Raw genomic sequence first — 25,526 nt, forward strand, 5'->3', positions numbered from 1 at the left:
TTCGATCTTCTTTCTTCTTTGCGACCCTTCTCGTCCTCGTCCTCGTCCTCGTCTTCGTCTTCGTCCTCCTCCGTTCTCCTCTCTCTTCTTGCGTAGAGTTCGACATACAATTGCCTGCATTTGAGCGCGTCAATGTCACCGTGTTAAATATCCGTACTTGAAGATTGGCAATGGCGAGTTACAAGGTTAGTTTTCAACAAGAACCCCAGATCCATATTTCAAACTCAATTGATTACATGCACCTTTCCGAGTCCCGAGGGAAATCATAATGAAATGCTTGAGGTATAACAGTTACTAATATTCTCCTTTGTCAGACTCCTCGCCGCCAGTCAATGGATCATCCCATGGGCGAGAGTCCGTTCGATGACGCTAGGCATTCCATTGACTCGAGACCAGGTTCGAAGGGTTCGAAGAGATTGTACAGTAATCGCAATGCCCGACCGACAATTCTAGGAAATGATGGCGAAGGCGGATGTTATTTGGGACCTGCTTTCGATAACGATGAAGAGTATCCGGACGAGAAGCGTCACCGCTCTGAAAATTGGCCTTTACCATCGGCGCCTGTCCCACAGGAGACACTTGTCCCTCAGTCTCGAGTCTCTTCACGCGCCCAAAGTCGAACAAGTCAAAGAAGCCGAAGATCTACCGCATCTCCCCAACCTAGTCGGCCTTCTCTCCCAAGATCTCGTCCCTCGAGGTTTATGGAAGGTAGTATGAACGATAAAGTCAGTAAACTTCCACCGACACCATACCTTTACCATGAAGAGGAGCTTCGCGAGCGATACATTGAGGACGAGCTTATGGGAAACAGTGGCCAGACGACTCCGGGTAGAAAGATGGCAAAGGCTCGTGGATTTATGCTACATTCAAACACATCTATGGGCGCAGAATCCTCACTCGCAAGTAACTCCGACACTTCTCGACAATCAACCATATTTCGATTCGGTAGTAAGATCGCAGCGTCAATCAAACCATCCAACTGGAAGATATTCTCAAAGGCGCAAAAGGCTCCGGAGGAAACACCCCAACAACGAGCGATACGAGAACAAAGGGAGAAGGCAGAAAAGATGTATCACGAATTGAAGACAGACAATTACTTCCGAAAACGTGCAATTTTCCAGCAGCCAGGCTTCAATGCTGTCAGGCATTCTATGGATCAAACACCACGAATCAAGCATGATTCTGGAGTTGAGTTGAACGACAAATACCATTCCCGAGACAATTTGCCCTTGGGGGATAAGAGACAGAGTAGACTCAATGCCAGTACTCAAGACTTTTATATTGACAGCCCTAGCTCTAAGATATCTGCCCCTATTGATGCGTCGACTCCTCGAAGTATTTTCCACTGCAAGACACCATCGATGTCAAACCTCAGGAATATGACGAGCAGGGAGTGGATGTCACGACCCGCATTTCCAGAAGATCCTCGATCTGTAAGAAAGGTTCCTTCAAGAAAGGAGTTTCAAAGACAACAGAAGTTGGTCAAGCGTGTCAGTGATTTGGAGACAAAGCTTGAAGAAGCTCGTCGCCAATTAACGGATACTTTCGCAGAGCCACTTCTTGATGAGCAGATCTACCAACCTCCTGAGTTCCAACAACAGCGATCGTATCAGCAGTCGTATCAGCAGTCATACCAGCAGCAGCCATCGCACTCGGTCCCTCCTTCTTCTGATCGATATGGTAGAGCACGTTTCGTACCCGGTGCTTTGGCAACCCTTCCATCCGAGAGACTTTTGAGCAGTTCTGTTAATCCTACAGCAGGCTTCAATGAGAATGAGAATTTCTACAACATTGGAACAGCCATTACTACGCAGGACAGTATGGATCATATCTTGGCCGACCCGACAGATTTGTTCAAGACGAGCGAGATACGTTCTGTACAACCAAGTCAGCCTCCTATTGCAGTACCGGAGGAGGGATCAGAGTACGTGCTATCAAGCATCGAATCGGAGTCCGATAGTGAAATGTCTGATGTCCATAATGCTCAAACGGTTGTTAGAAGCGGATCTGTCAGTAGTGCCAAGATGGCGGTTGAAGTCAAGCCCACAACTTCACGTATTCTTTCACAGCAAGCGTTTATTGAAGGACATTCTTTCGAAGCAAAGGCCGAACAATCTCGCATAGCGAAGAAGAAGAGCGCTGAGAAGGACGAGTCTTTTAGACCTACACCCCAAACTGAATCAGATTCCGATTCTAGTCCAGATCTTGATGTCAAACCTCTCAAGAAAGTCAGGAGTAGCCGAAATCGCAAGTTTATTAATGAGAAGAGTCCTTACACTGGTCCATCTTCTCCCGAAAAGAGAGTCGTTTCCGATGGTGTACATAAGTCAACAGCCCGACAACCTCTTCCCGGCCGCGGAACCGAGAGACCCAGAAGCATACTTGTAAAACTCAGGATTCCCAAAGATTCGCCTGAAAATACTAACGGTGATTCTCTCAGCTATACTAAGACGAGAAGAGCTCTATCTTCACAATCCCAACCTGAGGTTGACAGTGTTGACCAAGGAACCATTCTACCACATACTTCTTACGGAGTCCCTCCTGTTCCCAGAATCCCTCAACATGTCCGACTTCCTAGTGGTGAGATGCTCGACACAAACGAAAGCAAACCACAACAGAAGCAACCAAGCCAAGAACCCGGAGACTGGCCCGACGATCTCGAAATCTTCTAGTCGACTCTCCCATCCTCAACTTATAACCACCACACATAACCAACGACCTACATACAAACCACGCGAGGAATATACCCCCACCCCAACAAGATCACCAATTTGACATCACCCGAATGTATTACGAGTTTACGACAGACATGATGATTGGATATTGTATTAATCTCCCCACGAAATTCACGATGTTCTTTGCGCTTTCTAACGGCAGTACCCCCTTAATATTTTATTTTCCCTTTTTTCCTTTGAAGTTTTCTTTTGTTTACATTTCCTGACTCTCTTTATGAATTATATGAATGACAAAGGCGTCTGTCTAATTTTGCCCATTGGCGAGGGCTTCATTGCATTTACATAGCATAGCACGATAGTCAAAAGCGATTAGGCGATTTGAGCGAGCATTTTTGTTTTTTTCATTGGGCATTTTGATGTATATGAACTTCACAGGCGACTAATTCGAGGAAAGGGAGGATGGAAGGTTGGGCTGGAAAGGGAAGGGATGACATGGAATGGGATGGGGTGGGATGGAATACCTGGCAATTTTTCTTTTTCCAAAGGAATTCATTGTCCATTCAATTTCAGTGTCATTTTCATTTCCGATGGATAGAATGGAAGAGTGTGTGTATGTGGTGCAATTATGATTTGCATCACGATCTATCTCTTTTAACTACCTACTTAACTAGCTACCTAATTCGATTCGATACAAATATCGAATTTCTCTTCATCCATCTGTACATTAAATACCTAGGCTATTCCAGGAAAACAAATTCCGAATGTTAATATGAAAAAAGGATTCCGCTGTGTGATGCGATGCTGTCAGTGCATGGTATGATGCGTAACGCTTGCTCACTTGCTCGCTTTCCAAAAATGTCCGCTAAATTGACAATTGAGACTTCCTCCCACCCACCATATCATATTCCCCGTTCCATCCTCCAATCCATCCATCCTTCCTATAACTATCCTGTACAGGTAAAGCCCAGGAATCAACAAGCCCCAACCCCAACCAACCAACCATCAGCACCAGCACTACCGTCGAAATCCATTCCATTGCAACCCATCAAATCATCATGAACGCTAAAACGCAAAATAAACAAAGCATAGATTGGCCGTCATTTCTAGTGTGAAGGCGATCGAGGGGTAACCGACGTAACGTAAGATGAAAAAGAAAAAAATCGTAATAAAAAAGCTAGCGTGGATCGTGGAAGATGTTGTGGTTTTTGTGAGTCATTATAAAACTTCCATCACACGTCCGTGATCCTCGTTTCGATTTGTAAGAGAAGTGAAAATATAAGATGCATGGGACCAAACGGTAGCGATGCGAGTGTGAAATGTGGCGAGCATCATTATGAGAAGGAGAGGAATCTGTGGACTTTCGTTAGTCTCGATTTATGTCAAATGAAAGAGCAAGGGGGTTGGGAGGGGGAAAATGAAAAACAGAACAAAATGAGAACATACCCAGATAAGGAATAGCTTCCTATCACTCCTGAGCCTCTTCAGTTTCTCCTGGCGTAATAATTGTATCTGGTTCTGTTGCTCCACGGTAACTATTTCCTTCCCGCCAATTCGGAGGGTTCCCATGGACATCGGCTTTCTTTGCGTAGCAGCTGTTGAACTTTCTGCACGTGCCATAGATGTGGTTGTTCCAACTTGCATCTCTATTTGATCAAAGATTTGAGTACATTTGCTGTCAGCAATGGTATCTGCGACTGCTTGTTCTGCAGAAGCTCGTTTCACATCCAGATCAGTTTGCGGGAATATATCTTCGTAGGCAGGTGGTGCTGCTGTTACATTACCAGAGAAAAGGTCCCACCATTTGTTGCCATGTTCCTTGCCACCCTCTTGACGATTGGGGCTTTCTGGGCGGCTGCCGATACGACGGGCCATAGGGCTTGGTAGATAAGCTTGATAATCTGGAAGGTTTGCAAGTGTAGGCATCTGGGGCATCTGGGGTAGGTTTGGAAGACCAAGATGCATGTTGTTATGGAAGGTTTGCTGAAGGTGCTGCATCTGAGCAGTGAATTGTGTAAATTGTGCGAACATCTGATCTCTGAATGCAGTCATGGCCATTGTCGGGGAGGCCATCGCTTCGTCTGCTTCAACTTCGGGAAGTTCCAAGATAGGAGGTTTAGTTATCTCGATAGTCTCATTCAGGATCTTTGAAGTTGATCCCCTAGATTGCCTGCTTCGCATCAGGAATGTCCCACCAGGAGTATCAACATCAACATCAACATCAGCATCCTCGTCCTCGTATTCGTTGTCATCCTCATCGTCGCTATCACTGATGCTGCTTTCATTAGGTATCTCTGCAGTTGGTGGTTGCCATAATGATCTTAATGATGTCGCGCTGCTTGTTCTGCTCTTTAGTGAAGAACCACTTCGTGTTCTTGAATGATGTTCTACTCTGCGAACGGCACGATGTACTTCCTCAGAAGATGTCATATCTGCCGGAGCATAACCTTGAAGACTTCTGATCAACGGATCGGCACCACTAAGGATGAGGCGTCGAACAATTTGCGGATGGTTATGAAGAGCAGCAAAATGCATAGGAGTAAATCCACCTTTGTCTCGCGGTTCACAATTAACGTTTCGTGCCAACAAAGCGGCAACGAAGCGATGCAATCCCAAGGAACAAGCAAGATGAAGCATTGTTTGCCCAGAAGTTCTGCGCAGGTTGAAACGCGGCTTGGTAGGACTGTCATCAAGATCAATAAGATCTAAACATCTCAATAGCGTTGCTTCAACATCGACACCAAAGCTTGCCGCATTAAATCCACCACTGTGCTGTGAGGATCCACCCCCACTAGGCGGAGATTGGCCTGATGGTGCTCCCCAAGGACCATCCACAATTCTTCTTGCAAGATCCCGCACATCTTCCATCTTGCCAGTCATCTTATGACCCAATACGGCCAACGCGGTTCTAATGATCTGCTGTTCGTCATCATCTACATATTTGAAAAATGCAGTTTGCTTTGGCATTGGTGGTGTTGGATATTGCTGTCTCTGTTGATGCTGGTGTTTGAACGTGACAGGCACGGTTCCCGCGATGGCAGAGGGCGGCAGAAGACATACTAGAGAGGTCTCGCCCCAAAATGTTGTTGTTGTTGCTTTAGCATCACCGAACATGACTTCCAACCCTTGACAAAATCCACTGCCCAAACAGGTTACTTCTATTCCACCAGCTTTCGGTCCTTCGTTTGGTATTAGTTTATGAATCACGGGTGGCCGCTGTGGACTCAAAGTCAGAGGCATGCCATACATTCCATTGGCAACAGCTTGCGGAATATGAGCTTGTTGCTGCTGCGGCTGATAAATCTGAACGTTATTGCGCATACCATTCGGACTAGGGGCACGACTAGGATGCGCTGAAGGAGGCGCTGAGAAGAGCTGATGCATAGCCAGGTTTTCTGCTGGTTGGGATCGATGGCCATGGGGATTGAACATCTGATCATTACCATTCGGAGTAGGAGGACCTGTGTTGAAATGTGTTGGGATATTCTGCATCGGAGCAGGTGGGCAAAAAGGCTGCTCATTTGGTGAGAAATTTGGAAGGTTTGGTGTGAATGGTGAGGGTATGGCTGAAGTGGTGGCACTAATCGGAACAAAAGGACCATTGCTCATCGCCGGTTGCCCCGTCTCTAATTTAGTCATTGCTAAACCAGTGGGAACCTTGCCAGAAGCACTGGCTTTGCGTTTCTTGGACAGTGGAGGGCCAGATGGAGTCGAAGGTGATGCTTGTGGCGATGGATGCCGAGGTGCCATTGTGGTAGAAACTGCTTGAGGCGGGTTGGGTGGTGGATAACTCATTTGCTGTGGATATGGCATGAAGTTTTGTGGTAGACTCTGAAGATCCGAGGCGATTGGCGAAACACGGAAAGGGGGCATGCCAGGAACAGCACCAGACGTCATATCGTAGCTTCTCTCATTCGAATATGAAGTCGAACCTGAATACATTTGTCCGTCAGGCGCACCAGATGCCTGTCCAGAAATAGGTAGTAAGTTATGCGTCTTATGATCATCTGTAATCATGATTGAAGAGGTGATTGCTTGTGCAATCAGGCGATCTTGATAGTCTTTGATGGTAAATATTACCCGAAATCCGATCTTTTCATTTTGGTGTCTACAATAACATGCGATTCGCATGGGAGCATCAACTTGCAGAGCACCATCAGGTACCATAGGTTCAGGTCTGTCACCAGTAGCTTCCGAAGGGGGTTGGCTTGTTGGTGATTGCCAATCCTTAACTTCATGAGTGTTGAACACGATGACTCGCTTAGCCTCGTCTTTATGCCATGATTCTTCTTCTTCGACCTTCTTTACCTTCTTTCTGGCGGCGCGTTTCCTCTCCCGCGTAATGCAACCGCTACATATCAGAACCTCGCCTCCGTTCAGTGGTTTTCTGTCATCCTCTTCATCAGATCCACTATCCGAAGACTGACTTTGTGAGACTTCGGGTGCTGCCGCTCTTTCTAAAACTTTTCGAAGAATGTCCGGGTTCTCCATTGCACTAGAACAGACCAACATCGTATAGAGCTCCAAGGTGTCGGGTGAGCGTTCCGGCGGAGGTTTAACGAGAAGTTTAGGTTTGGAGATCGTTTGAGTTGGTAAGTGAAGCTTTGTAACACCTTGAGGAACAGGGAAAAGTGTCATTTTGATGGGAATTTGAGTCTCAACTCGTGATTTCAATGGTGTGGGGTGTATTGTCAAAGTAGGCTTCGTATATGGCGCGCCCGGAATTTGGCGGCCTTTGACTTGGGGTGTGTTTTGAAACGAAAGGGGATTAAAGTGCGCTTGGCCTCTCATCATATTGGGAGGTATTTCCATGTTATTTGTCCATGGTGGGAGGCCATGAGCTGCGGTTGGCATCGCCCTGTGCATGAATTCAAGCCCAACATTGGGAGAGGGTGAGTTAGTGAACATATGATTTGCAGGGGACGACGCCTGACTTGTCGACGCTACAGACAGAGGTGACGCTTCCCTCGAACAGATATGGTATCCGTTTGTAGAGTGAGCTACCGAATGTTGCTGCCATTCGTATACATGTTAGGACATTTGTATGTATGAAATGGCAATGAATGATGTTTGACTTACAGAGTTTGATTTATTATGATTCCTGAATTTCTTCCTACCCATTGGTGATATTATCTTCCGAGGGGTATCGTGCTTTATAATCGGCATGTCTGGTGATTCCATGTCCATTGTTACAGCAAAGGGACTTGGACTACTCGACGCACTGTCAAAGTCAAAATCATTCTCCATGGTCTTGTCATTGAACCCAAAATTATTGACCATTACTGAAGGATTAATGGTTCCATTTCCAGCGTATTCACCATAACTCGACATACTTTCCCCTTTGATCACATCGTCGCCTTTCCAATCCCCCATATCTATATCGTCACCTATCATTGCGGTCCCTGAGTTCAGAGCAGACCCGGACGAATCGGAACTAGATTTTCTATTATATTCCATCGAATCGGAGGTAGAGCTGTGGGACGATCCGGCCGGCGAGGCTGTCGATGGGGCTGATAAGGGCGCCTCTAGTACAGCCGTGTTAATAAAGGAAGGCTGCTCAGGACTTTTGTGGCCGGCAACACTCGGCGTTGCGTATGCTGAGTAGTATGGGGGTGAGTCGTGTGAGAATTCCTCGAAGAGGTTGTTTGGACTATAGGTTGCCTCAAATGGCAAATGTGAATTGTCAAGGAATTCAAAATCGGGATCAGACTCTGCTCCCGACATGTCTGAATTGAGAATGAACGGCGGCGAGCTTGCAGATAAAGGTTCCGATATTGCCTGCATGGCCACTACGACTGTAGAAACAAGGCCCCTCGAGTGCACTGTGTATCCTTACGTGGTAGAGACTCTGTGAAGCCCTGGTCTGCACAAGTTCATGAATCCTAGGCGCGAAATGATCGACCTGGCGATGACCTCTATCCCAATGACAACAATACTATTGGAACATTGCGCGCTGCCCTCGTCAAGTGTATGTATGTAGTGGGAAGGGATGGATGCGGTCGTATGGAGTCGGACGAGGATCTTTGTACGCCAAGTGAGTGTGCGTCAACAGGCAGGTAGTAGAAAGCCGAATAAGATTGGCGTTGGGTAGTATTAGAGCTGGACTGTTGCGTCGAAGGCAGGCCTGGAATAAAATGGGTATTTTGAAGGTAGGCAGATTGAGTAGCAATTTGTGGAAAAAGGGTAAGAAGTATCATATACTCTGGACGAATTGCGAGTACTTTGTAAAGCACCAAGTGGAGTACAGTACTGCTGCAATGGTCCCCGATTTTGGTTGATGGTGGTGATCCTCGTCTTTTTTTGTTAATTCCTCAATCCTCAGGCTAAAATAAAGTTTTCAACGAAAACCTGACGGTCCTTACCTAATCCGAAGTCTCTCGAGTGTGAGGTGAATGAATGTGTAGGTAGTTATAGGTAGGTAGGTAGGTAGGTAGGGGGTATTCAAATCCAACCCTTTCTTACTGATTGCAGAGGAAAGGACGAGCAAATGATCAAGGGTTAGAGTGAAGTTTGATGGAATTCTGGCTGAGCAAGTTGATGGAATGGAGCATTGGAATTTTTTACAATTTTGCGAAATGTGAACTGGCGGTGATGCTTTTTGACATGTCAGTACTTAGATACACATCGATCATCACTATCTACCAATTATTACACAGTAAATTCTCGCCAAAGTTGCTCTTAGTCCTAATAGATTAACATGATATACTTACGAGCCGACCTAGATAACCTGGACAACAGCTCCTTCGTCTTCCCACACGAACTATCCTTCAAGAAAACTCAAAATGATACTACTACATCACTCTACGCTCTTTCTCCAAATTTAGACTTTGGTTTAATCCGAAGTCGAATACAGCGACAAACCGATCTGGAGACAAACAACACACGCACGAAGCAGAAACAAGAAAACCATTCATTAGTCGATCCCTAGGAAAAAATAGGGTCACCTGGAAAACTGGCGGAGGGATGGATTGAGTGGCATGAAGAATGTGCATGGATTAACATGCGAGCAAGGCCAAATTCTCACAAACAAACAAAATACAATCAGAGAGAAGATTAACGGGAGGTGGAGCGACGGGGGAAACGAGGGGTGTGAATGCAGGATTGCGATTACGGACCTCGAACTTGGAGAAACAGACGAAAGTCGATGCGAGCATTACGACTTAAACCTTCCGAAACTTTGATCTCGACTCTCCTTAGGGGCATGGGAAAAGAGACGAAGATAAAGACGGTGCCGATTCTTCCCTTCCTCTCTACTATTTTGCACCACCATCCTCTTTCCGTCCAATCCGCATTAGGATAGTGAAGAGAGTGGCTTGCATGCGGGCGTGCCAAGGCATACAATTACCATTGGCATGGTAAAAAGCGTTTATGTCGTCAATTTCACGGGGGAAAAGCTAGTCCGTTCTCTATTTCTTTCCAAAGCAAGGGCATGCTTGGATGAAAGTGAATTATTATCGTGTCAGAATAGGACGAGTGCCTTTCTTTCGATTTTTGCGTTGATCCATTATACAACGGCCTTTGAAGGCCATGGCTCAATGTACAAGCGGTTTTATCTGCTACAAAGTTTGGTATCAGTCACAATTTCCTTGATGCTTTCCAAATCCAAGCAAAGTATGGTTTACCTACGAGAAACAAACCATGATTTCCTAAAATGCCCATTCTTTCTCAATCCTCCTTATCAATAAAACATCAAGGAATATTATCGAATACACTATTAGATATTGCTTACTATGTTTTGATGCCCTGGTAGTCTGTCACTTCTACTCTACTAAATCAATGTTGCTGGCCGTTGTATTCTTTTCTGCCGTACGACCCTAACAACGACAGGCTACGGTCTCTCGTGGGTTGAGAAAGGGGACTAGATCTTCTCTTGGGTCTTGTCTGTTACTGCCCGCCCGGTAGACCTCAACTCGTTGAATGAGGGATATCACGTGTGTTGTGCTCGATTGCCACCCCCACGTCGAATGGCTTGTACTGAACGAATCAGAGCTAAGTGGTTTCGGTTGAGTAGCAATATGCTGTCTGAGATTAGCTTCTGCAAGATACCAATAACTGACAATCGAATCAATTCTTTGGTCCAATCACTGGTTATGAGAGGCGCAACCGATAATCTCTTCGGCCTCACGCTTTAGAACCCGAGCCGAACTTCAAGTCCGTACACAAATACTAAATTACCAATAGCCGAAGATCACTCCGTCGGACCTCAGCACTTTCGGCATCTACGATGTGGGTTTAATACTCACATTTTTATTAGTCATCATCATTTTAAGTCCTCCGGCCGCTGTTCTCATTTGGTTCTTGATGTTTGTACTAGGTGTTCAGCTTTACCAAAATCGATCAGCGCTCGTCCAAATGTCAAACTGGTCAAATCTGATACCCATTCGATATGAACGTTTCAGCACTTGTAATATAGCTAGATAGTTCTCAGAGCCATGGCTTGGAACTACTTCGCTACTAAAAGAAATGTCGAATCCCAGTTCCCTGGGCAGGCAAAATTTGGGTCATGTTTCAAATCAAGGAGCAAGATGTATACCATTGATTCTGTTCCACCATCTTTTTTCAGGTTCAAATCATACTTGTTTTAGTCATTAATCTATTATCTTTGAGCTAGTTGCATCAAAGACTGATCTTGTTATTTATTGTACAGATTATTGTACAGCAAAGACATTGTCTAACTGAAAACAGCTACTAAGGAAATATGCTTAAAATGGCCGGCGTTCTCCGACGGAATGGCATTCCGGAACTGATGGCTTGTCTAAGATGGAGAGTCCAGGGGATACCCGGATGCACATCATCTTCATTGCAACCCACCCTGCCGTTATATCCTACTCTCGATCTTGAACCCCCACGTTTGTCTCCCGCTCCTCAGCTGTCCATTCTTTCAAGATCTAGCCTGGTCGATGACATTCTGTCCCCGCACGTTGATTTCATTCTTCTACTGAAAGGTTACTATTGTTATGATACCTACCGAATAAATTCTTATCCGCGGCTAATTAAAGCAGTACACAAACCTCAGTGCGCGAATTTGTCTCGATCTGCTAATCACCGGTCGCCACAATACAATGGCACAAACATACCAGATATTGAAGCAAGTTTGAAGCGTTTCCATCCATGCTTCGGCACATCTTCAGTTGTAGCATAGCCACAATCTCGATCAATAACCATGCATCTTCGTCAGAACACTTCGCAAGTGCAAACACAGAAAAATACATATAGTTCTGATCGGCTCAAAATGTAATAGAACAGGCAAACAGCCCCACGAAATGGGGCTATCATTCATGGTCTTATAGGTTGAAGTAAAGGCAACAATCCGAAGCCACCTTATCTACAACCTACTTGATCCAAAGTTCCAATCTGCTGTCTATCAACAGCTAAACAAAATGCTAGGATAGTCATCAATGTGACGCTGCAAGTTTACAGGGTAGCTAGCACAGCATCTATCTTATTTTACCCACATTTGAACCAAACAAACCACAGCAACTTCCAATCTCGGGTTTCTACACATGTATAGTGCTGTACTGCAGACACATCTTTAAAATGTCCATTCACAGTGCAACATGCAACTTTAGATGCAACTACAAATATTAAGGTGCATTATCGCCTCACGAAATTGAAGGAACGAAAGAACCTTCAAGTGAGCATGATGTATGCAATACTGCAAGGTACAAGTACTATATGACAAACCGGTTATAATGCAGTGAGATATTAAGTTCTTCCCTCCTAAAAGATCCTCAAACGCTCATGTACATCAATTGGTTTTGTAAATACGAGGATGACTATGTATCCAATCAAGAACCCCTTCATCAATGCGACCAATTTCCAATCACAATTCGATCCCCGCTCAGGCCAATCATACTTACACCTCATCTCAATCGTTACACATTGGGCTCTAATAAAATTCAATACATTGTACTTGCAACTCCCCCTTCACACAAACCAAACCTTACCTACCATCTTCACTTCTCCGCACACCATTCCATGCACAAGCGCCCAAAAAGCATCTCTTGCATACCCTCTTTCTTCTATTACTCACGCAAGCAATTATTTCAAATGTAGGCAGATTTGTATACATTTATACCATACATATTTCATGCATTGCCCCCTATACATGCACAGCCACGCCGCATCCACCAATCTACCATCTTCAAGCCCTTCATCGAACGATGCCAAGAGCACTTTATCCTACCGACGCTTTCATATAACGATTCTTATACATATAACACTGGCGAGGCTCATGTTTGGATCATCCCAAGAGCTCGAGGCGTCACGCCTTCACATGTTCGGATCAACCCACTATGAATCCTGGATAGGGAGCAGCCTCGCGTATTTTTTCTGAGACATATATACATATCCACATATGTATATATGTATACACGCCGGAAGGAAACCGGAACACAACGTGAGCTACTTAGTAATTGAGTCGGGAATTATGTAATCTCGACTTCCGCTGAAGAAGTGTTATAATTAGAAACTAGGGGGAAGGGAGGGGTGGTACATGATTATGTATGCAAGAACCTCTATTGCATAATCATATCGTATCCATCATCCCCGCGTCATTATACAATGTTACCCTCCCCTCACACATCTCACGTAACCGGGTTGAGGGTTATCGAATACATCGCATTAACGAAAACAATATTAACAACACATCATAGACCCGTGTACACATTCTAGACCTCTCATCTTCGATCGTCAGCTTCTTTCTCCGCGGTCCTCTTTATTTCTTCATCCACTAGCAGCAGAATCTACTATAATTATCACTCATATCCTAGTCACAATATGTTCTGGGGTACTATCGTCGATGCTCATCTGTACTCTTGAGTCCTCTTCAGCCCCCCCCTTCACACATCTCTAACTTCAACACCGACTCCGACTCCCTTCGAAATCTCCACGTTCTCCTTTTCTCTTTCCTCCTGCTCAGCATCCATCCACATCGATATTCTCCAGAAACACCAAAACCCAAAGTACGTTTCTCAAGCGTTCTTTACGTCTCATAGAGCTCTATCATAATTCGACATGTCTATACACAACAGTGAACAATACACTAAACTATTCAGCTGGAGACATCACATGCAGACCTATACAGATGCAAAGTTGCAACTGCTTCTCTCAGGGTTATTGATTCAATACTACTACTTATTGGTAGGTAGGTTCATTGCATTGCATGTCATGAGTTTCATTATCTTCCCCTCCTTTCCCTTTCCCTTCTTCTGAAGTAAATGTTCATTCATTCACCCCCCTTCCCCCAAAGACCTATTCGTAGAATACAAACATACAATACAACAAACACATTTCAGCCCTGCACCATAAGATAAGACAAGAGATGAAACATTCAAAATTTTGTTACACATATTTATCCGTAACGTAAAGTAGAAATTCATATCGGAATGAGTCAGGCCATCCACCCACCTTGCTATCCGGATTTTTCCCCTTTCCAGATTTTCCTTTCCCGGTCTATTCCTTCCCGCAGGACGATATTGCCATCCATTCACCCGTCCATCCATCTACCTCAAGATATAATTGTTCCCTCGCCATCCATGAAGGCATTTATCTTCGCCTCTCACTTTTATCACGCGCACCCTAATCTGTGACCCTCCAGCTATCAAACCACTTCAACCTAGAGTATTCCTTATTAGGTCCTACCATACCCCATGAAATGGGCATAAAGAAAATATAAAGTGCGATCGTCAAGGCGTACAAAACGCCATAGATGGCATATTGCAAGGTTTTAACTTGGTTTCTTAACATCCAATCCGCACAGAAACCAAATACCAAGATAGCGAAATAGAGTGCTGGGTAGTAGTGGTGAACGTAAGTGACACGAGCCATGGCGACAAATGGCATATAGTGGAGGAACCATCCAAGAACTGGGTACAGTCCAGCATAGTGAATTTGATCAATCTCGGACTGTTTCAGCTCGTCATACCCGCGCTGCCATCTAATGAGATACCAAAGAACGAGTAGACCGAGGAGACCCAAGGAGGCAGTAGAACCCCAGTATACAAGAGGGTTACCAAGAAGGAAGTACTTGACTATATTATCATCCCACCCACACATTCTCAATCCTACGTTGAGAATTGGCCATTGCCAGAAGTAGGAAGCGAGATCATCTTGCTTGTCAGGGTCTGGCACAAGTGCGTTATTCGAAGTCATCATAGCAACATTCAGATGAATGAAGTCGTGAATGAAAGGAGACTTATAAGCTCCCGCATCAGCAGCAGGCACTACCAAGATGGTCAGTATATTCCTCATTGTCAGGCAAAATCAACGTACATTTATCGTTCCAGTGGGCTTCTACGTTCCAGTGAGTGTAAACATCCTTGGGATTGTTGTCCTTGGTGCAAGTGACTTCGATTTGCTTGAAACCCCACTGTGGCAAGTTAACGTTACCAGCTCGTAAGTAGCATCCTAAACTTGTGTGCTTGAGTCGGAAAGCAGTAGTCAAGGTTCTAATTTTGCTTCGATCATTTGAGGAAACATCCTTGACAACTTCCATAGTCCAGTGATCTTTGTCATCACCGACAGTGGTGTTTCCATAACATGAGACTTCCTTGTCAGCCTTGGTAATAGGCGCTGATACGTCGTGTGAGTGGAGGTTGCGACCAGTTTGTGAATGAACGAAACGTAGAACGTCGCCATCAGCAACATATCTGAGAGGTGCCTCTGGGTCGAATTCTGGCTGAGAACGATTAGGATAAAACCACCATTCGTTGTTAGCATCTTTATGATGGTAGCAAGTAATTTGCTGTTGGTTGGATCCTTCGGGGTAGGTCTGAATGTGCGAGTGAAGAAGACCACCGCCGTATCCCATATTCTTGATCGTTGCCCGAGAACCATAAGCGATTTCAAGTGGACTATCCTTTCCAACTTCAGTTCCTCTCAAATTGGCTTGGAACAGGGAACTCATTTGAGCATCACCAGGCCCACTGTTTTGAAGAATGGCGAAGTGGGCAGCGAAGGAGGCAACGTAAACTCCTATAGGGATAACGATCAAACAAATCACTCTGATAGCGACATGCGAGGCGAGCTCGACCTAAACATATGTAAGTCCAATTAACTCAAGAAAGGAATCGGAGTTGTGTTACCTTTTGCATTCGAATATTGCCAAATTTGTTCCACAAATCTTCGATTGTGTAAATACCAACCATGGTTGTGCAAAAGAGGCCAACCATCTTCACACTGCAAACACAGCCAATGCTTACACCAGTCAACAAGAGCCAAACGAACCATTCAGGGGTCCAACTTTGCTTTTGTAAATTGTGGAATTTAGCCCAGCAGAGAACGGTGGTGAATGTGAAGCATAGGAGCATAGAATCCAAGAGGATGAAGCGACTGATTGTGGTGTAGGAGTTTTCGCACAAAACCATCAATGTAACGAACCATACAGCCGGTCTCTTGAAGTTCAATTCGCGAGCAGTATAGTAAGCCAATGGAATAGTAACGGCACCGAAGAAAGCGTTGAAGGCACGCATAAAAGTGTAGTTCACATCCTCAGGATATTGCTCCCCCGATTTGAATTCGAAAGTGCCATTGTAACCTGCAAGATAACCGGAAAGACCGACCAGCATTTTTCCAAGAGGAGGGTGGACATCGAAGTAGAATTCTCTTTTGATGTAATGGGACCCAAATTTTCCAAAACTACATCCAGACATGATCAGTCCACAATCTCAAAGAGTTTCGAATATGAAGAATATGCTTACTGAGCTTCATCCCAAGTAACAATAGGCGAAAGGCCGATTTTGTATAATCTGGTGAAGAATGCGAATATGGTAAAAACCAATGGTGCGATTAAGAACTCCCACTCGTCGAGAAATCCTACTATGGATTGCTTTCCCTATAATGAAATGATTTCCTTAGTCTATTGACCCAATGTTATCGAGGCAGAACCTTTCAGGGTTTGCTCACCTTCTTGACTTGTGTCTTCTTGTCATCTATCTCCACCGTGTTTACAAGACTTCCATTGGATGATGGTACATTGCGTCGACGAGTTGTTTGAGTATGATCCGCACCAGAAGCAACAGCTGTCTTATCGGAAGCCATCTCGAATATCTGCGAGAGTTTTCGAGAAAGAAGCTTCCTCCCTCCCTATAATTATCTCCCAAGGCAACTCTCAGTTGTAATATGATTTGCAGTAGCAGTATAAAGTTCGTGGCCCAAGTTTAAGGTTGCGGCTGTCAAATGTCGAGAGTCGCAACTTCAAAAACTTCTAGAGAATGTCGGAGAATTGAAGAAGAGTAAATTAATTAACAAAGGTTTGCATCTCTCCACAAATTCTAAGAGTAGATTTGCAGATGAAGAGGAAGAAGAAGAGGAAGTATCTAAAGACGTAATCCCTTGTGAAAGTTTGTAAAAAGGAGTCGAGCTCTAAAAGATTATACTAAATCTACCTTGCTTGAATTCAATTGGGGTATCTAAATTTAGTGCACCACTACCACATATACCCGAAATCTGTCCTTCTCTGCTGACGAGGCTGAAGCAAGTAGATGAAAGTACATTCTACCTGGGTATTTATTCTAATTTTCTTTTCACAGTAATACATTTCATTATATGTCAAATTACCACTCATTAGTTATTTGGGGCACATATACTAATACATCAAGCTATGTTTGAACTTCAAAAAGGCACAATTTAGATCAAAGTACGCACGTTTTTCGGAACACAGCCCATGGGTGTCAACGTCAGACGAAATTATAACACGGGGCTAATTACAGTAGCCAGGCTAGCTTTCGTCGTTTTGAGAGTTCTCAGACCTTGTTAAAATCCGATGCACATGCCAGTGATATTGGAAAGATTTGAGCGTTGGATTTTGAAACCCTTATAGATTGTAAAATGTCTGGCCACTAGAAATATTCTACAAATTCCCATAAATTCACATTCTATTGTGCTCTAGATGGCACTGGTATTACACTCTCTCCTTCGAGCTTCCATGTACGCCCGCTTGTTGCTAGTTCCAATCTAATGTCCGTGTATCCTACTAATACAGCCGCTTATTCCTCGTCTTGATCTAATGGCTTATATTTCCCACTTTTGATGCTGTCTCCTTCGCCTTTGTTTCTATTCACCATACGTGATATCCACCCTCCAACACCTTCTCCAGACTCTTCATCTGCCCCATATTGAGGCTTTCCATTGACGATAGAAACATTGGGTGGGTCGATATCGAGACCCGGAATGGCACTTGAAGGTCCAATACCATTTGGGCCTCCATAACCACGTCTCAGGTCAACAGAAGGAACGGGTGAGCTGATGCCCATCAACGACCCGCTCTCGGCTCTAGTAGCTGGTGTGGGCATTGCTGTGGTCGCGTCACCAAATATCATGTCCATATCTTCCAATCGTACACCAGCTGTCTCGGGATAGATGAAATATACTGTGAGTTGTTAGATTTTTAGTTTGGTGGGGAATAGCACTAGCCTTACCAACGACAAAACTGGTTGCGCAGAAAAACGCATGAACCAAGTACAAACGCCATGTGATCAATTCTTGTAGAATAGGCGTCATTTCTCCTACGAGCCAATTGAAGGCCCAGTTAGTGGCGGTAGACAAACTTGCTCCTTTGGATCGAATGCTGAGGGGAAGAATCTCGGGTGGATAAAGCCATGGAATAGGTCCCCAACTGAATCCAAAAGCGCCATTATATATCATGACAAATAGAACAACCAAAGTCGGTGTAGCCTTTATGTCCAAGAACAAAAAGTAAGAGATGCAAGATAGCGATATAACCATAGCTATTGCGCCACTAAGAAGAATGAAGCGTCGGCCCCAGCGGTCTACAAGATACCATGGTGGTATGGTACACAGGAAGTACGTGATAGCGTTGATTCCTGTCATTAAAATTGCTTGGCGACCACGCCAACCTGCGGATTCGAAGACAAGCGGCGCATAATATGAAATAACGTTAATGCCATTAAGTTGAGCGAAGGCCTGGGCAGACATGGCAATGAAGACACGAGTACGATATCGTCGAAACATATCTTTGTAGGATTTCTCGCCCTCCTGACGAGCCAACAAAACATTCATCTTAATTTCTCGATATTCTTCTCTTGCCTTTTGGTCATGAATGTCACCACCACCATATAGATTAGCAATAACTACCATACCTTCCTCATCGTGATCGTTATCCAAAAGCCATCTAATATGATCATTAGTCGCAAGTACATTTCATGCAGAAAAATAATACATACCTAGGTGACTCGACAATGATCAAACTTCCAACACCCAAAAGTGCGCCCATAACGCATTGCATCAGTAGAGGTATTCTCCATGACATATTTCCCTTGATGAAACTACAGAAATAATCCACCCATACAGAGGTTGCATATCCTGTGATGTTACCCGAGAATTCAATACAGGCAAGTTTTCCGCGGTTATGTGGGGGTGATATCTCGGATTGGTATATAGGAACAATCGTAGACAACATACCCACACCCACACCTGCAATGATACGACCAAGCAACATCATAGGCATGCCAGTTGCTAATGTCTGAAGCGCGCCTCCAACGAAGAAGATGCAGGAGCCATATAAAATTGTCTTTCTTCGACCTATTATATCACCGACCTTTCCGACGACAAGCGATGAAATAAATGCACCGATTTCCAAAATAGCAACCATGGTACCGACTTCGGCTCGAGAGGGCTGATTGAAATAATCCTTGAAGTAAGGACCGCTACAAGGCAATTAGCCAGGAACTGGAATTCCAAGTAGCTACAGTAATATATAATACATACGTGATAATGCCAGACATAACTCCCTGATCATATCCAAAAAGGAACACACCTAATGATACAAAAATACTAGTAAAATACCTGTCTCATCGTCAGTTCAGTGCATAGGGCGTATTGCTCAAGGTCTTTACACTAATGGCCGGCCTGTCAGGCCGTGCATCTGCCTCTCACCTCCCGACATGATTGCGGCTAGAATATGCTCAGCTCGAGTTATTCTTCGAGGACCAGGATCTGGTATTTCGATATCCTCTTTAACAAGTCCAGGATGATAATGTTTCTCTTGTTTATCGGTAGCCTCGTCGTTATATCGCACTCTTTTTCTTGATTTTCTCTTCGAAGAGCCGCCAAAAACTTCTTCGTCAAGGGATGCTCGTAGTCGAATTTGCAACGGGTCTTCCTCGTCTGCGAGTTGCTCTGCAAGATCGCCTGTGTCACTCCACGAGAATTCGGAACCAGGTGACGTTGAGCGCGAAAGGGAAGACCGCCGACCCTGTTTCTCGTCCGAGCCCAGCAGTCCTTGGTTAGGATTCAATCGGCTTGCTGAGGACAATGTTCGTAATGGTATGTTAGCGGGACGACGAGATGATTTTGGAGAAGGAATGTTGAAGGTAATTGAGCTGTAGCAGCAGCCCAAGTCGCGCGGAGTTGGATTGGTGGGGAAAAGTCGGGGTAGGGAGTTATTCACGAAGTGGATGAGATGGCACGTCACTAACACCGAGACCCTGAATGGCCGTGGTTGTTTTATTGTGGATCCCACACGGTAAGATGAGCATTCATATGATAAGAAAAAATGAAACAGAAGAGACTTGGGCGTCTGTATCTCCCTTTCGATTCGTAGTACAGTTTTGTGATTCAATACGATGTTGGTTGATGATGTTGAAAGAAGGCTGTGTGTTGTCGACCTACTGATATGGGCGGATGACGAGGAGTTTAAGGTACGCGGACCATAAAACGATCCTGCAATTGAGAACTGGTGCTTGACTACTGGGTTTGATACTAGATGCGGATCCCTCTACATTCGATGTGTCACGTGGTGCTTACTACATGCTACGTTTGGACACCCAAAACTTCCCCTTTTCTTCGTATCAATTATATTATCTTGACAGGACATGTCAACGGCTTGATTCAGTCGTATCAGAAGATACTTCAAAAGTCACAAAAGGTAACAAAAAGTAAGCATGCTTAAGCTAGCTTGCCTCGAGCATGCATGAACTCATTTAATTATTATTCTACAAAAGAATACCTAGGTCGGAGGTGATAAGTATGCTCGGTGTGGACGGAATTGCATACACAGTAAAATCATCAGAATCAAGGAATTCTCAGGAACACTTCAGTTTATAGACTGGTGGACATGGAATCATGATAACGAATTTCTTCCGAACCTAATAAAACTTGAACTTTATATTAAAGATAAGATACTCAATTCAATAACTTCCTTCTCCTTTCGAAGAGAAATGCTGATCGCTTACTCAATAACTGATTTGAAGAAGATACGACTTGAGTGTGTCCATCACCGTCACCCAGCTATGGAGAATTGCGCTCGTGATCTCCCCATCCCATTGAAGATTGTAAGATCTGGGCTGATACCAGCAGGATGAAAAAACTGGGACACTCAAGAAATGCACTCTTCTCGACATTCGAGATCAAATCAGATAATCGTTATCACAATTAAGAGCTGAATGAACATGTTTACAAGTTTTGAACATGAGATCATGTAGTTTTCTTTAGACTTTTTATACTCGAAAAGAAAAAGACAAATTCTTTTTATTTTTTCAAAGAACGCTTTACAATACTAATACCCAGTTGCTTCATCTAGATTTATTTGTTTCTTATTCTGATCAGAGTAAATTGTACTATTGACTATCTTGATTATCCTATTGTATATTATATTACTATTATGGAAAAATGATTGCTTAAAATCAAGGATTGGAGGAGTGAGTACCGCTTGGGAACTCTAGCTGGCGTTGCTTTAGTTCGGCAGCATGTTCTCGAGTTTGGAATAGAGTTGCTTCGTCGCGAACGCGATTTGAAAGAAGGGGAGGGGAAGGAAGAGATTTTACGCTACGCACCGTTTCGCATTACCTCGCCAGATCTCTCGTGCACAACCCTTCCTCCTGGTGCTTCCTGATGTATAGTTTGTAGCCGCGTGAAGAATCAACTCGAGACGCATCAGATGCGCCGGATCAGAGTCGAGAGGTACCGTAGCTCATAGCAAGAGCGTAGTAATCCCGTGTTGTTATCCTTGGGCCCGTCTCTACAGCTGCGCTTGCCTGGAATCCGCAGAAACCTCCACGACGTATCCCTCTACACACACTACTTCGTACAATATTCATTAGAGCTCCCGTGAACCCTGTGCAGTCGCTCTCCTCCCCTTTGCATCCTTCGCTGGACTCAAGAGACGCGGCCTGATCCGCTGCTCCACATCGCTACTCCCATCAACTATCTGTGAACTTCCGGCAAGGTATACCCGCAAGCCGTACGCATTGTTGGATTTCGGATTCTACTCGCGACACCCCAGAAGTGCCCTGTCGACTTTCATCTACAAAAGATTCCTGCGCAGGCTCTTCATCCCACTGCAGACTCGAAAGGGCCGGTACCGCTTTAAATGATCATTCGTAGCTTCGACGCCTGATAGTTTTCATTTCCGTTTCGCTAGAAGTCCTCTGTTCCGGGCTCGTCGCGGACGCTCAGCTGCGCGCGTGCCTTAGCTCCAAGTACTGCCTCTAGTTAGTGTACGATCACCACCCACCTCCAGCTCCAGCGACTCTACTTAGCTCCCCGATAACAAGATCGAAGGCTCGTAGGATGCACTATGTACGAAGTCAAGCAAAATGTATATCGGTTTTGTTGGTGGATCATTTCGAAGCTATTCTGAACGAAAAAGAATGAATTTGATTAGATTATACTAGAAAAGGAACCTCCCCCCAAGCATTGGAATTTTTATCTTCAAAAAGATCCACAACTTCATCTAATTCAACCTCAATATCATCATCAGAAACAAGATCATCTTCTAAATTCAGTATTAAATTCTCTCTCAAACTTTCTAGAATCTGTTGTATATGATTGTAGTAGAAAATGAGTGATGTATGAGAGAGGATGAATAAGCGATTTTGTCTCTTACTAATACAAAACGTGATAAACACCTTCTCATAGTAACTTTTTAACCACCCACCGGAGAATGCCTTCGAAATTAAAGCATATTCTTGGCATAACATTTCATAACGCTCAAAAAACGTGATTATATACAAATTATCCTTCAAATTATATAATTTGCCCAACCCTAGTTACGGAGTCCATGGAGCCGAATTCTTTCTTCCACTCTCAAGTTCAACATGCTTCGTTCGTTCATCCAGATGGAGCGATAACGACTTCTTCTTGGATAATATGCAGAATTACGTGTCAACCCCCTGACAAATAATCACGACACTTTGATAGCCTCGGCAAATGAGAAGTGCTATGATTTTTTTGTCATGAAGTCTTGGCGCTCTAGACAGCAATCTACTTAAATAGAAAATTTCCCACCTCGTATCTACTTCGCTCAACCTCCATTTTGTTGATAATCATGCCTCAATTCCCTACCCCATCCAATCACAATACAACCAGAAATACAGTGTGTACGCATCCTTATTTTGACAAGACGTCTTGTGACAAATGGGATGTTGTGGACTTTTGTGACAAAATATACAAGGAATTGGGCCATGAGAAGTACAATATATCCAATGTCCACAACTGCTGGCGGACGTCCATACAACACCTACAGAATAGCGAGGATCCCAAAATTGCTGGGGTGGCTAGTAAACTGCGGGCGGCATGGGTTCTTTCAGTAAGTTGATTCTCTGAGCTACAAAACTAACATGTACGCATCATCTGTATCGCAGGATGCCTTCGTGGCGTCCTGGTCAACGGTACACCGAGGCGCATATCGCAGCCTGCCTTCGCGGCGGACTGACAAACGATTGTGGACTTTTTGGGTGTGTCTTCTTCGCGAAGACCCCTCGCTCCTGGGTTGCTCTTGACCTTCGTGGCCATCAGATTCACTAGCCCAGTCGAGCTTGATGTTTGTTAATAGGCATTCTTTGGCAGAGCCCCAAAAACGACCAGCAAAGGGCCAAGAATTTCATCAGGTCAATAACGAGAAAGCGTGGACGACGCAAAGTCGTCAATCATGGGCCTACTACTATCGCTATCAACCAAAGTCGTATTGTGTTGAATTCGTCGCAAACAGGAACCACTATTGTGTTGGTGTTCTTTCCAAGGATAGTGTAACAACAATCGTCGTTAACAATTCTATACGCACAGTGGAGCTTCTGTCTATCAAGACGGCCCAGACACAAATTGTGCCGATTCAGAAGCTGATAATGATCCCAATAATCCAAACGCGACTGTTGACTCTAGTCCCGACAAGCAAGACTCACTGACAGTGGAAGTCTCCGAAACGAAGAGGCTTCAAGAAATCCTTGGCTGCTTGGATGATTCACGCATGACCCTTACTAACGATAAGAAGATGTTACTCACCCGTGGCAATGTTTACCTTCAAGATATCATGCTAGATTATGCCCGACGTACTGGCAAAGTAAAGCCAATTCATTTTGGTATCCTGGACGCGGAATCAATCACGACACTGAGTCTCATGCGTGAAGATTGTGAGCAGATCACAGACTGCGTTGAAGAATCACCGCTCCCTAGGTTTCCCCTGGAGTTGCTTCAGGCCCTCGAGAAGTATGAAAAGGTCAGTCAGTACTTTGCCATTAAATATTCGGAGGCCTGACAACTGATGATTGATGATTTTCATAGGCGAATTCCTACGAGCACTCATGCCGAATCGAACGCACAATGTCTCATAAGGGCGACATCAAATGGATCGGTGATGTTTCGTGCCACATGTGAATTACACGCCGGCTTCGCCCTATACTATAGGCTGATTTTAGAGCAGTGTCCGGCTTTTGGAGAACTCCGGAATGATCATGGATGAAGAGCTGAGTGAGGGGGTTTGGGATTGTTTGGTTTATCCTCGCTTCTTGGACGAAGTTTTCTGCGAGATTCCAGAGCTTGTCCTTCAACGGTAAACCCTCATCCCAATTCTCTGATCTTTTATTCGTCTGCTTTGGCTATTGATCAATATCATTGCAGCAAAGAAATTTCTCTCTCAGCATCTCGCTACCAACCGTACTCCTACTTCATCAACGAACCTCGTTACGATGCGATCGCGCGCCGTCGTAAGCTATCTGCTGACGGCAGTTCTCAATCTTGCTATGAACTGCTTGTCTTGGAGACGATTCGCAGATGGGAAGGGCCACTTGCTGCGAAATGGCTCAACGATTTTGATAAGCTTGTGGGTGGCTTGAGAGCAATGCTGTGCCACATCGGCGAGTTGGTAGAAAACGACCCTACAGTCATGAAGAAGATAAAGGTTGTTGGCATACTACAAGCTGGTTAGGACATTGTCTGTTGCTTAGTACTTCTTTGCTAATCATGCTAGGTCGTCGACATCAGCTTCTTATCATGTCTTGTATTGGCAAGGACGTATTTTACTTGAAGTGTGGTCATATACATGAGCTTCCGGGGGAGCTTAAAGATATGAAGAAGTTACAATACATCTTCGCGTCATACTGGAAAGCACGGGTATGCACCTTGATTCCCTTGTTCTCTTCGAAATCTCATACTCTTTAGGAAATTGTTCGATGTGGTGTTCGCCTTATGGAAGAATTTTTGCACCAAAATTTTGAGCAGGATCAAAAAGCTGTTAATATTCTGTCTCCAAACTTCCTGTAAATTTTCTGTGATTAATAATCATAATACAAATGAAATATAATGCAATTATATTCAAAACTATGTTATGAACTGTAGTATCTGAGGATCTGAGGCATAATTGTCAGCAGACATGAGTAGGACCTCGGAAACGGAATCATGGCACGTGACAGATAGATTGATGGAAAGATTGATAAAAAGTCGAGCAGTTTATCCAACAGAGAAAGGAGGTCTATATAAGCAGAATGTATTTCCTTAGTATACGGAGCCGAGGGAGCTTCGTGCTCAATCTTAATAGTGATCTCAACCATTGCTTGGTTACCTCTCGACTAGAAACAGTTGCTCAATCCCCTGCTTGACTGCTTCATTACATAAACCCCA

General features: G+C 44.4%; 5 protein-coding genes across 5 annotated transcripts; 2 read left to right on the forward strand and 3 right to left on the reverse strand.

Moving 5' to 3' along the window:
• Positions 1-170: 170 nt before the first annotated feature.
• On the forward strand, positions 171-2,672 carry EAF01_000883 (uncharacterized protein; the record flags this gene model as incomplete). The annotated part of the gene is made up of 2 exons (XM_038909133.1): positions 171-185; positions 315-2,672. The coding sequence occupies 2 exons, from the start codon at positions 171-173 to the stop codon at positions 2,670-2,672; spliced, it is 2,373 nt and encodes a 790-aa protein (XP_038776039.1).
• Positions 2,673-3,890: 1,218 nt separating this feature from the next.
• Positions 3,891-8,396, reverse strand: EAF01_000884 (uncharacterized protein; the record flags this gene model as incomplete). Its single annotated transcript, XM_038909134.1, has 3 exons — positions 3,891-4,025; positions 4,119-7,685; positions 7,752-8,396. 3 exons carry the CDS (start codon positions 8,394-8,396, stop codon positions 3,891-3,893), a joined length of 4,347 nt encoding a protein of 1,448 aa, XP_038776040.1.
• A 5,856-nt stretch (positions 8,397-14,252) lies between these two features.
• Positions 14,253-16,712, reverse strand: EAF01_000885 (uncharacterized protein; the record flags this gene model as incomplete). The annotated part of the gene is made up of 5 exons (XM_038909135.1): positions 14,253-14,896; positions 14,946-15,705; positions 15,758-16,310; positions 16,373-16,506; positions 16,578-16,712. 5 exons carry the CDS (start codon positions 16,710-16,712, stop codon positions 14,253-14,255), a joined length of 2,226 nt encoding a protein of 741 aa, XP_038776041.1.
• A 947-nt stretch (positions 16,713-17,659) lies between these two features.
• Positions 17,660-20,170, reverse strand: EAF01_000886 (uncharacterized protein; the record flags this gene model as incomplete). The annotated part of the gene is made up of 6 exons (XM_038909136.1): positions 17,660-18,042; positions 18,092-18,804; positions 18,857-19,339; positions 19,401-19,478; positions 19,529-19,937; positions 20,083-20,170. The coding sequence occupies 6 exons, from the start codon at positions 20,168-20,170 to the stop codon at positions 17,660-17,662; spliced, it is 2,154 nt and encodes a 717-aa protein (XP_038776042.1).
• A 3,106-nt stretch (positions 20,171-23,276) lies between these two features.
• EAF01_000887 (uncharacterized protein) lies at positions 23,277-25,169 on the forward strand (the record flags this gene model as incomplete). Its single annotated transcript, XM_038909137.1, has 8 exons — positions 23,277-23,418; positions 23,467-23,635; positions 23,697-24,126; positions 24,192-24,280; positions 24,331-24,459; positions 24,528-24,829; positions 24,877-25,019; positions 25,068-25,169. 8 exons carry the CDS (start codon positions 23,277-23,279, stop codon positions 25,167-25,169), a joined length of 1,506 nt encoding a protein of 501 aa, XP_038776043.1.
• Positions 25,170-25,526: the final 357 nt, after the last annotated feature.

This window comes from Botrytis porri (assembly GCF_014898465.1).
Source record: "Botrytis porri strain MUCL 3234 chromosome Unknown BPOR_001, whole genome shotgun sequence".
Lineage (NCBI taxonomy): Eukaryota > Fungi > Ascomycota > Leotiomycetes > Helotiales > Sclerotiniaceae > Botrytis > Botrytis porri.